The sequence below is a fragment of the Aquarana catesbeiana genome, linkage group LG01 (assembly GCF_042186555.1).
Source record: "Aquarana catesbeiana isolate 2022-GZ linkage group LG01, ASM4218655v1, whole genome shotgun sequence".
In the NCBI taxonomy this organism is placed as follows: Eukaryota; Metazoa; Chordata; class Amphibia; order Anura; family Ranidae; genus Aquarana; species Aquarana catesbeiana.
Window position 1 is genome coordinate 375,902,169 of NC_133324.1, and position 12,053 is coordinate 375,914,221.

At 40.4% G+C, this 12,053-nt stretch overlaps 1 protein-coding gene across 1 annotated transcript in view; it reads left to right on the forward strand.

The window, feature by feature from the left end:
* FRMD3 (FERM domain containing 3) overlaps nucleotides 1-12,053 on the forward strand; it is a 340,642-nt gene that overhangs the window by 284,802 nt on the left and 43,787 nt on the right. The window contains exons 10-13 of the mRNA XM_073633722.1: nucleotides 3,146-3,234; nucleotides 5,626-5,700; nucleotides 9,188-9,256; nucleotides 11,794-11,924. Of these exons, the coding sequence (XP_073489823.1) occupies nucleotides 3,146-3,234; nucleotides 5,626-5,700; nucleotides 9,188-9,256; nucleotides 11,794-11,924 (364 nt within the window). The remainder of the gene's footprint in view (nucleotides 1-3,145; nucleotides 3,235-5,625; nucleotides 5,701-9,187; nucleotides 9,257-11,793; nucleotides 11,925-12,053) is intronic.

Here is a 12,053-nt window from a genome sequence, read left to right on the forward strand (position 1 = left end):
TAAGTTGAAAAGTTATTAATAACAAAGCATATATTTTATATCCAGTTATCATTAAGGTGGTGTAGCAATGAAGATTGTTGAATGAATGTTGTAAATCAGAGTGAAGGTCTGCTTTAACATCAGAAAGGTCATTGTCTACATTATTGGGCCAGTATTATCAAACACAGTGGTCTCCAAACTGCAGCCCTTTGCTTGCCTTTATCCGGCCCTTGGGGCACACTTATGTGGACCACTATTCCTTCCACCAACAGTGGGGCATAATTTCTCCCTCTAACACCAGCAATAGGGCACTATATCTCCCACTGATACCAAAAATGGGACACTATTCTTCCCACTGATGCCAATGATGGGACACTCTTCCTCCCACTGATACCAATGATGGGAAACTCTTCCTCCCACTAATACTAATGATGGGACCTGATTCCTCTCACTGACACCAATGACGGGATACTCTTCGTCCCACTGATATCAATGATGGGACAATATTCCCCCCACTGAAACCAGTGATGGGAAACTCTTCCTCCCACTGATACCAATGATGGGACACTATTCCTCCCACTGATACCAATGATGGGACACTATTCATTCCACTGTCAGCAATGATGGGACGCTATTCCTCCCACTGATATCAGTGCACTTTTCCTCCCACTGATACCAATGATGGGAAACTCTTCCTCCCACTGATACCAATGATGGGACACTATTCCTCCCACTGATACCAATGATGGGACACTATTCATTCCACTGTCAGCAATGATGGGATGCTATTCCTCCCACTGATATCAGTGCACTTTTCCTCCCACTGATACCAATGATGGGAAACTCTTCCTCCCACTGATACCAATGATGGGACACTATTCCTCCCACTGATAACAATGATGGGACACTATTCCTTCCACTGATACCAATGATGGGAAACTCTTCCTCCCACTGATACCAATGATGGGACACTATTCCTCCCACTGATAACAAGGATGGTATACTATTCCTCCCATTGATACCAATAATAGGACACTTTTCGTTCCACTGATACCAATGATGGGAAACTCTTCCTCCCACTGATACCAATGATAGGACACTATTCCTCCCACTGATACCAATGATAGGAAACTTTTCCTCCCACTTATACCAATGATGGGACATTCTTCCCCCCACTGACACCAATGATGGGACACTATTCTTCCCACTGATACCAATAATGGGAAACTGTTCCTCCCACTGATACAAATGGTGGGTCACTATATCTTTCAATGATGGGGCACTATTCCTCCCAGTGTCTACAGGTGCTATTTATTTTCTTCTACTCCCACCACCAAGCCTGTGGTATTGTTTACTGATGCAGGGACATTTTTTTTACCCCTACTAGCCACAGTCCAGTCATCATACTGAAGGACAGTAAACTGTCCCTCTAACCTAAAATACTGGGCTGATATTTACAATATTGGAAAATACTTACCTTGCACCAGTGCAAGTTAGCATTTGTCTTTGCTAAAAATAATGGTTTATATTTTCACCAAGAGATTTGTACCTCATTGCTAGATCTATAAAAGAGAGAAAACCATCTATGTTATATTCAGACTCTGCAATTTAGTATTCTCTGCTTCCTAAATAGGACCCCAAAACAGGGTTACAACACTGACCAAGCTACAAGACTATCAATATTGTGATACAGTGCTATCAGACCCTGCAGGTCTGTGTTACAGGCGGCTGTGATGTCACCCATCCTGAAATGCTTGGTAGGGCTAATAAGAGACAATAGGCTGAGTTAACTAATAAGAATGAGGTCATTTAATTTCACGTCTTATTATTTAATGATAAGTTGCTCCTACAAATGTTTAATACACAAATATAAATATTACTCATCCTGCCTCTCTGGCTTTGGTACCAAACAAATATACTCTTTCTGATTTCACTAGCTACATGCATGTTCTCTGTCATGCAGAGAACATGCATGACAGAGAACATGCAGAGAACATGCATGTCATTATTATTATTATATTTATATCATGACATATAATGACAATATGCATAAGATTATAGAGTAGAAAGATATTTTACTAAGGAAATAATTATACAAGTATATTAATAGTTTGACAAAGCTGATAATTAAGACTACACAAGTGCACACTGAGGCTGATTAAGACTGAGTTCACACATATGCGATGCCAGACATTGCATGTTATTCGCACCGCATTGCTGTGCACATCACATGCGATGTCTGTGCAATGCGTATTCAGCCATACAGTTTGTATGGCTGTAATCGCATTGCATTCGCACCAGAATGGCGCAGGATCCTTTTTTGGTCCTCTCTGAAAACAGATCGCATGGGCGTTCACACCCTTGCAATCCAATTCCACAGTTCTCACTGCATTCTGCTGCGTTCTGCAAACCGACTTGGGGGTGTCATTACCTTTCTATTGGCAACTGCAGCGGTTCCTAGAGAGCAGTGTGAAGTGCATGCGAGTTAGATGCAATGCGATGTGGGAACCTACACAAGAATTGCGCTGGTTCCCGCATCTCATTAGTGTGAACCGAGACTTATTATGTGTTGAGATTAAAGGGGCAAGTGTTGCCCGATGTAAGCAGTGTTGGCATTCATTCTCTGGCTGCACATGAAAAGGGACAGCTGGAATCTGATTGGTTGCTACAGACATCTTCACTGATCATTTTGTGTAAACCAGGCTACAAAGAAATAAAATATTGTTCTAATTGATTAGGACATCACAGAGGAATTCATTACAACTGTGCAAGCATAGGGCCTTGCTGTGGCAGCAGGTCTGTTTGTTCAGCTCTTGTAACCATACACCTGTACAAACAGGCTGCCTGTATATTACCTCCTGGCGAATGAATATAGCAGGACTCATGTCAGTGTGTGAACTGACGGGCAAATACAAAGACCTGAATTTTAATATCATTAGATCAAAATTGTCTGTAGTCGTGGAGGTCGAGGTAGTGATTTGCTGAATTAACTTTTCCTTTAAGGTGTACTTAATCCATTTTATTAAAGAATCCAGTATTTTCTTAGTATGCACATTAGAATTTACACTTGTGTACTAAACAGAATAATTTATTCGATTTTAGAATTGTGTAAAATCTGTGTCTCATATCCTAACTTCAAATTGATCTGTCTTTCTATGATCTCCAGAAGAAAACTGTTTTAACCTACCATACCTCAACACCAGCCGCCTGCAAACATCTCTGGAAATGTGGTGTCGAAAATCAGGCCTTTTACAAGTGAGTACAGCATATTCTGGAAAATTATATAACTGTAATTGGGTATCCAGAAACATACAGTGGGTATAGAAAAGAATCAAAACCTATTAAAATAATCACATTTTGTTTCTTTGCAGCCTGAAATGAAGACAGACACGGTTTTTGTTTTATCCAGCTGTAATTACTCTGTGCAACTTATAACATCCATGTGAAAGATATAACATCAACAGAAAAAAAACCAGAATCACTGAGTTGGTAAAAGGATCAACCCCCTCCTAAAAATGACTTATAAACTCAATCAGGTATAGCTAATCACCTTCTCAATTGCACGCAAAGCCATTTGACTTTCAATTGTGAGCTGTGGTCATTTCGATTAGCTCGGCATGAAAATAGCTTTCCTGGAGCATTTCAGTCCCTGGTAGTGCAACTGAAGCAAACAATCAACTATGTGTAGCAAGGCACTGTCAAAAGATCTCCAGGATAAAGCTGTGGACAGGGTACAAGTCAGGAGATGGATACAAACACATTTCAAAGCCTTTATCAATGCCTAGAAGCACAGTGAAGTCTATTATTAAAGCGCAGTGAAGTCTATTAGTAAAAAGTGGAAAGTATTTGGTACAACACAGACCTTCTTTGGATCAGGACGTCACTCCAAAATGGATGAAAGAGCCAGGAGGAAACTGGTCAGAGAAGCTGCCAAGAGTCCTACAGTAACTCTAAAGCAGTTGCAGGAATTTACAACAATATCACAAATTCTCCACAAATCTGGTTTGTATGGGAGGATTGGAAAAAAAAAAGTCACTCCTCAAGAAAAGCCACATACAGTAACGACTAGGCTCTGCTAAAACGCACCTTGAAGATTCTGAGGCCACATGGAAAAAATGTATTATGGTCAGATGAGACTAAAATTGAAATATTTGACCTCAACACCAAACCATATGTATGACGGAAATCCAGTAGAGCTCACTATATAAATAACGCCATTCCTACAGTAAAGTATGGAGGTAGTAATATCCTGTTATGGGGGTGTTTCTCCGCAGCAGGGACTGGAGCATTTGTCAGGATAGAAGGAAAATGAATGGGGGAAAATACCATTACATTCTTGAGGAAAATTTGTTGCCCTCTGCCAGAAAACTGTCAATGGAAAGAAGGTTTACCTTCCAACATGTCAATGAGCCAAAGCATACAGCAAAAATGACCACAAAGTGGTTGAAGGAGAAAAAGTTGAATGTCCTTGCATGGCCTAGTCAGAGCCCAGACTCAAACCCCATTGAAAGTCTGTGGAATGACTTGAAGACTGCAGTCCACAAACGGCCACCTTTAAATTTAACTGAACTTGAGTAATTTAGAAAAAAAAGAGTGGGCAAATAATGCTAAATCTAGATGTGCAAGGTTAGCAGAGACATATCCCAACAGACTAAAGGCTGTTATTAAAGCAAATGGTGGCTCGCAAGGGGGGTGATCCTTTTTTCCAACTCAGTGATTCTGTTTTTTTATTTATTTTATTTTTTATGACATGTTGGTGTTATATTTTTCACTTGGATGTTAGAAGTGGAACTGAGTAAATACAGCTGGATAAAACAAAAACTTTGGCTGTCTTCATTTCTGGTTGCAAAGCAACAAAATGGGATTATTTTAAAGGGAGTGATTCTTTTCAATATCCACTGTATGTATCATAGGAAGAGAGACATTGATCATTTTCCTTTGTAACACAGTATATGTCTGCTCATGCTAATATGTTTTATGTAATATTAATACCAATCATTACTGAATTAACAACTCCTGTGGATGACTGGAGAGAAGAAGAAGAAAGGATGTTGCCCATAGCACATGTTTACCTTTAACTTCTGAATTTAGAACTTGCTGTAGAAAAATGAAGAAGAAAGAATTGGTTCTTCTCTAATTGGTTGCTATGCTTTGCATCTTCCCATCTGTGTGGGAATTTAAAACCACTCCCTGCCTTTGCTACCAAAACGTTAAGACCGAAATTTTAATAATAATGTTGAGATGTACTGTAAGTAGAAAGTTTATTGCTAAATAGCTTGTTCAGTTTTCAGCGGCAAAGTACTAACTCTTCTTAAACCACTGTACTTGATGATGCCAGAGGTCCTGCGACCGCCGGAGCATAGGGGAGAAGAGGCTGCTTAGACGGATCTAGCAGAGCAGTGTGGAACTGGAGGATTAGTTAAACAAAATTGCTTTTTTGCTAGCACTTAACGCTATCAGTGTGGAGGCAGCCCCACTGCAGGGGAAGATTTTTATTTTCCCTCAAGTTCAGCTTTAAATAATGTTAAAAGAAAAAGAATGACATCCAAATAATTTGGGTTGAGCTAGCTTAGGGGGTCGCATGTGTTAATACAACTCATATTCAGTAGGTATTCTTCATTGTTTTTCTTTGTCTTCAATCTTTAGGTATGCAAAATCCAGCCAAGTAAAGACAATGACAAGCAGCAATATATTTTTTAAAGGGAGTCGATATCGATACTGGTAAGTGTTTTGTGTGATTCCATAAATAACCCGCCCTTCCATTTTTAATTTCCTTATAATTATTCTTAAGCTACATTTCTATAAAAGTCTACACTGGATCTCTCTGGCTTTTTATTGTCATGCTTACCTCCATCTGATTTCTTCAGTCATATTTTGTTCTATTAAAGCCAATGAATTCTAGTGTAATCTGACTTTGTTACTTTAATAAATGATCAAACATCATTTATGACACATTTTTACTATCACAGCTTTACCACGGTATCCATAACCTTGATCAATACACATCAGAGAATGGTTGCTTGGCAAGAGTGCAAATTACAATCTGGTCACTAGATGGCAGCAGATTGTTTTTTGCTACTCCTCTGAGTCACACAACCAGTCAGGGGGAACCATTATTTCCTGTTTCAGCTTTGCAGCTTTCTGTGTCATCTGCCTGCTCACTGGACAATAAATCAGCAGTGTGATGGAGATGAAACAGGAAATGGTTATGCAGTGTGGGAAAGGTGAAAATATTGACATATTTTTGAAAGGTAAACTTGTTCATATGTATTTACAGTATTTTGGCGATCTACCCATATATGTCCCTTTTTCTGAGTATTGATTGTGTTAACATGTGAAAGTAAATTATTATTGCTTGTAGATGATGAATATCCCTGAAGTTTTTGAAGGATCACTCCTTTTTCTCCAAAGAAAAAGGTGTGCGCTGGAAAGTAGGCATCCATTTAATGCGGTTGCTGTGTTGTGGCATATGGACATTGAAGACAGATAGATCCTTCATCTCTAGTCTGTATTGGGACTTTTAGGGTTGGTGTTCTTGGTGTTCTTGAGGTAAGGTTATCGAATTCAAGCAACACTAAGGCCCATAGATGGGTTGAAAAAAATAAACAGATTTTTCCAACCACACAAGGGAGACAGCGGGGACTCTTCTTCTGTCAGAATACACTGATCAGCGCTGCAGTCGATTGACTGCAGCTGCTGATTGAATGAAAATTTTCCAACATTCTCATTCAACAGAAGTGGCTGTATCAATTAGGAATGGCCATAAGTACAGTAGATTAAAATTTGTTTCTGCTGAACCAGACGGATTTCGACCAGCTATGGCCAGCTTAACAGAACATCTAAGACTTTAATAAGGATAACTCACTTAATATATATTGACACTTACATAGTTAAAGCCTAACTCCGGGAAACATAAAAATTATACTTTGCAATGGGGCTGCACCACAGTGCAGGTGTTATTTGCTCATTTAGGTCTAGGGGACAAGAAAAGACTATGTACTTTTCCAATTCTCCTCTGTGCTGCTGGATCAGTCCCGGCAACGTTTTCCCCCAATGCCCCAACAGTCTAAGGCTCTGATGTAATCAAGACCAATGCAGGGTGCATAGCCCTGCACTGGACATGATGATGCCAAGGGACAGTTCACTGCCAGAGTATAGGGGAGCGCGTCTGCTGGAGGAGCAGAGGATCAGGTAAGTTACAGTGCAGAAAATCTCCCCTAGACTAAACAAAAAGGTAACCTTGCAGTGCGGGCACAGCCCCACTGCAACAGATGATTTGTAAGTATCCCAGAGTTGCTGTTTAAAGAGGTTTTTACACTATTGTAGACAACCCAGTAAGTATTGCTGTTTCCTGTTTTGCAGCTAAAGAGTATTTCATAATCATTGGCTACTTACAGTGACCAGCATCTGAGTGTGAGAATGGTGTTGTGTTTAGGACAATTCTTACATGGACAGCGGTCATTGTCTAAATATATTCACTGCTTATTCTAATTTATACTAAGCGTTAACAAGGCAGGCAGGGCCGCTGATAGGGGGGGACCACTGATCCTCCTGTAGGGGCCCAGGGAAACAGGGGGGCCCGGACAGTGAGGGGTGCAGCAGGCGGGCGGTTGCAAATGCAAAGCAGTGCCCTGCATGGCTTTCAGATGGTGGAGGGGGAGGCACACACCAGTGTAACAAATTAATAATGCTGCTTATCTGAGTGGGAGGGAGTAGCTGCTGATAAATTGCTCCGCCTCCCACCACCTCTTTAGCCAATCAGCTTTCCTCTGTAACCCTCCCCTTATGTAGCCCGCCACATTTGATCAGAAGAATCTAATGGCTAAAGCAGGGCTGGATGGAGAGGATCTGCCATACCTGAGTATGGGGAAGGTATGATCGCATTTACATCCAACAGGTCACTCAGTGCCCACAGTGGACTCTGCACAACTAGCGCTATAGAAACAGCTGATCATTGTCACTAACATGTCACATGTAATGCCGGCTGCAGAAGTCATCATCATCAGTGTGTTCTCCCATCCTGTGTGCAGATTAGGCACTGAACACACTGATCGAGGCATGACTTCCCCTCGCTCTTCTCACACTTCTTATCTTTTTTTTAATTTAAACTGCACACAGAACAGTGAACACACTACACAGGCTACCTGCACACAGCTCCAGCCATATAAAAACAAAAACACTGAATCACACTGTACAGGCCACATCACCCATGTGTCTGAGCCCCAAGACTTCATATACACACAGGACTTTATTTATTAATTCAATGCAGTTGTATCTTTTAGATTTAGCAGAAATAGTTTTAAGTTATTTTATGTTTCTGTCTGCTAATAATGATTTCTTTTTAGTAACAATATTGTTTTGATATTTACGGGGGGCCCTTAAAAGGTAGGCTGTAAGGGGCCCATGATTTCTAACAGCAGCCCTGAAGGCAGGTGTTAGTATGGATCACTTATTTGAAACCATAGAAGTATATATATATACCTTGTATACTGTATATAAATGTCATGGACTGGTGCAACCAGAATTGTGTGGACTGCAACAGAGTGAACCAAACACGTGTAAAGTCAAAATAATATAATTTATTATAAGGAAAGTAAATCTATAAAAGTAAACGTACCTCCAATATGACAAACAGTGATTAACCAGCAACCAACCCCAGTGACACACAATAAATAACTGCCTAAACCAAAAGTATATACAGAAGTAAGATGTAATTGGAATCATAAACAAGCCAGGGTCATACACAGGAGATCAAGCAGATTGGTTTGGGAACAAGACCAGACAAGGATAGGGTAACAGGAGACAGGGGGACCAGGTGGAAGGAATCAGGCTGCAGGGCAGGGGTCCAGGAAAGGATACAGGGTCACAGGATAACAGGATATGGGGTCGGGATCAGGATACAGGATCACAGGCTAGCAAACACAGGTCAGGGCTCAAGGAACAATTCCAAGGCAAATGTGTGAGCATCTGCCAGGTATATACACACCTCCGGCAATTAGTCTCAGGTGACGCCTGATTGCAGGAGATGATGTCGGCTCCAGACTGCTGGGAGACACCTGCTGGTGGACACCAGTATTGCGACCCATAGATCTGACAGTGCCCCCAGCAGGGGAAACGTTTCCTGACAATAAGTAAGTTATTATCAAAGATATACTGTATGTAGATTGAAAATTAATTCAATGTTTTATTTTATTTTCTTCCAAATCAGTGGAAAAGTTGCAAAAGAAGTTGTTGAAGCCAGTTCAAAAATTCAAAGGGATCCTCCAGAAGTCCACAGGTAAATTCAAACATATTTAAATACCTACCTCTAATGCACATCAGAGTCTGTTGCAAATAAGATACAATATATCATCAGCACAACCACAAGCTTGTTGCACAAAAGGGTTTTTTTTGAAGATCACATAGAAATGCAGTGTATCAGGTCACGCAGGGTCCTATCATTACACATGTGATCATTCATTGAATGTCTGAAGAATGGGCACTGCGTGGCCCACTTGTGGGTGTACTGAAGAGATATTGGGTTTGATTTACTAAAACTGGAGAGTAAAAAATCTGGTACAGCCGTGCATGGTAGCCAATCAGCTTCTAACTTCAGCTTGTTCAGTTAAAGTGATTGCAAGCCATCACCTTGTAAAACAACCCATTCCGTTTAAAATAGAAATGAAAGGCAAAACATTTGTGAATGAATATACAAAAAAAACCATATTAATACCTTTTTTCCCCTTTTTATAAGTGATCACATTCCCTCTGTTCTTTGCCATAGCTTCCAACTTTCCCTGATTTAGAGGGACTGTCCCTGATTTGAAGCAATGCCCCTTTGTCTCTCATTCCTCCTCATTTATCCCTCATTTTGATCTGATCTGTATAGTTATATATAAAATGCACTTTTTATCTATCAAAAAGATTTTTCCAGCACTAAACCTTTCATCAGATTTCTAAATTGCTGCATTTGTAAATTCCAAAAGCCAATATAAAGGAATAGTGGTGGTAAAAAAAAGCACTTGTGAGTTTAACCAATCTTGTTTTTTGTACAATTCTCCTTTAAGGGGGCGTGGCAAGGGGTGTGTTCTATGCCTACATACTTTTGCTAATAGGTGTCCCTCATTCCCATCTCAAAAAGTTGTGAGGTATGCTTTGCTACTTAAGAGCTGGAGGAGGAGAAGCAGCAATACACTGAGCTTTCCAGTAAATATCTGTGCAGCGGGGGCGTGTCAGAACAAGTCTGGTCATTGGAGGAGAGCACACTGAATTCCCAGCATAGCTAGAAAACTGACAATGGTGTATTCTCTTGCTTAGTGTGGTCAGTTTTTAATAGGAAAGCAGAGAGACTGGCGGGAACATCAGGCATTTCACAAAAAGGAAGCAATACAAAGAGAACGGGATACTTTTTCATACAAGTACATGGTACAGCAGGCACATATCAGGAATATGTAATGCTGGGGTAACAAGCACTTTAAGCTTTGACAATAAAACCTGGAAGCTGACTGGTTTCTCTGCAGAGTTGCGTCAGATTTTGCACTCTCCAGTTTTAGTAATTCAACCCCATTGCATCTATGTTCTGTTACTGATACCATTCAGCAGACATTCCAGTACCCTGACTGCAGGGTCTATTCTGGTATGGTGTCAGATGGGAATATGTTTTACACTGGTGCCTCCTGGCTTTTTAAAGGGAACTCAGATGCCGGGAAGCAATAGGGGGTTTATGATCACATGACCGCCGTGATCTGCTGTTGTGGCAGTCACATGATCGTAAAGTTCCTGATCGCTTCTTGCGATTGGGAGCTTTCTGTTAGCCGTCAGTAACTGTGCTGGGAGCGCGCAGGGCGTGCGGTCTTGGCACAGCTGTGTCTGCTAATTGGTACACAAAAAGAGCCTTAAGGGTTAATATCTTGTTACAAACAGGAGGTACAGTTTTCACGGTGAAAAAATAAGTAACAACAAGCCTTTTTTGTAATATTTTCAGGTTGGGCTGAGAGCTTTTGTCACTGAATAGACACAATATTGGTAACACAACTATTTGTCATGGTGATATGGGTTGGTAGACCTTATAAAGGAAAGTGGGTTTTATAAACCATTTTTTATTTCTGTATTAAAGGATAAGTGGAACATTGCTGTTATTTTACATATTATATTGGAAATATGGCTTTTGTCATGCATATACACATTCCTACTTCCTTACACACTTATGCCCCATACACACGGTCGGACTTTGTTCGGACATTCCGACAACAAAATCCATGGATTTTTTCAGACGGATGTTGGCTCAAATTTGTCTTGCATACACACGGTCACACAAAGTTGTCGGAAAATCCAATCGTTCTAAACGCGGTGACGTAAAACACATACATCGGGACTATAAACAGGGCAGTGGCCAATAGCTTTAATTTCTTTATTTATTCTGAGCATGCGTGACACTTTGTCCGTCGGATTTGTGTACACACGATCGGAATTTCCGACAACGGATTTTGTTGCCGGAAAATTTTATATCCAAACTTTTGTGTCGGAAAATCCGATGGCAAATGTGTGATGGAGCCTACACACAGTTGGAATTTCCGACAACAAGGTCCTATCACACATTTTCCGTCGGAAAATCCGACCGTGTGTACGGGGCATTAGGCTGGCTATACATTATACAATTTTCTTGTACAATTTTACTTTCAATTTACCAAAACTATAAACCAAACCTAAACACTTTCAATTTATATGCAGTCAGGAAGGCCTTTGCACTACATAGTTAAAGGTAAATCTAAAGGAAATTGAATACAAAATTGGCCAGCTTTACTAACCTGTTATTTTCCATTTTTTGCCATTTAGGTCATTAATACCCCACAGTCGCAGCTCTTACTCCTTAAACAAGCAGCTAATCATCAACATGGAACCATTGCAGCCTCTCATACCATCTCCAAGTGAGGAGGATGAAGAGGAAGCAGCACCAACTGAAGAAGGTAAATCGATATTTAAATATTCATGATCTCTCTGTGTTAATTGTACCGGTACTTTCCTTCTATTGAAAAAAAATAATATAATGTGTGGCTTTACATAATATGATGGAGCTTCAGATTCATTGGTTCATA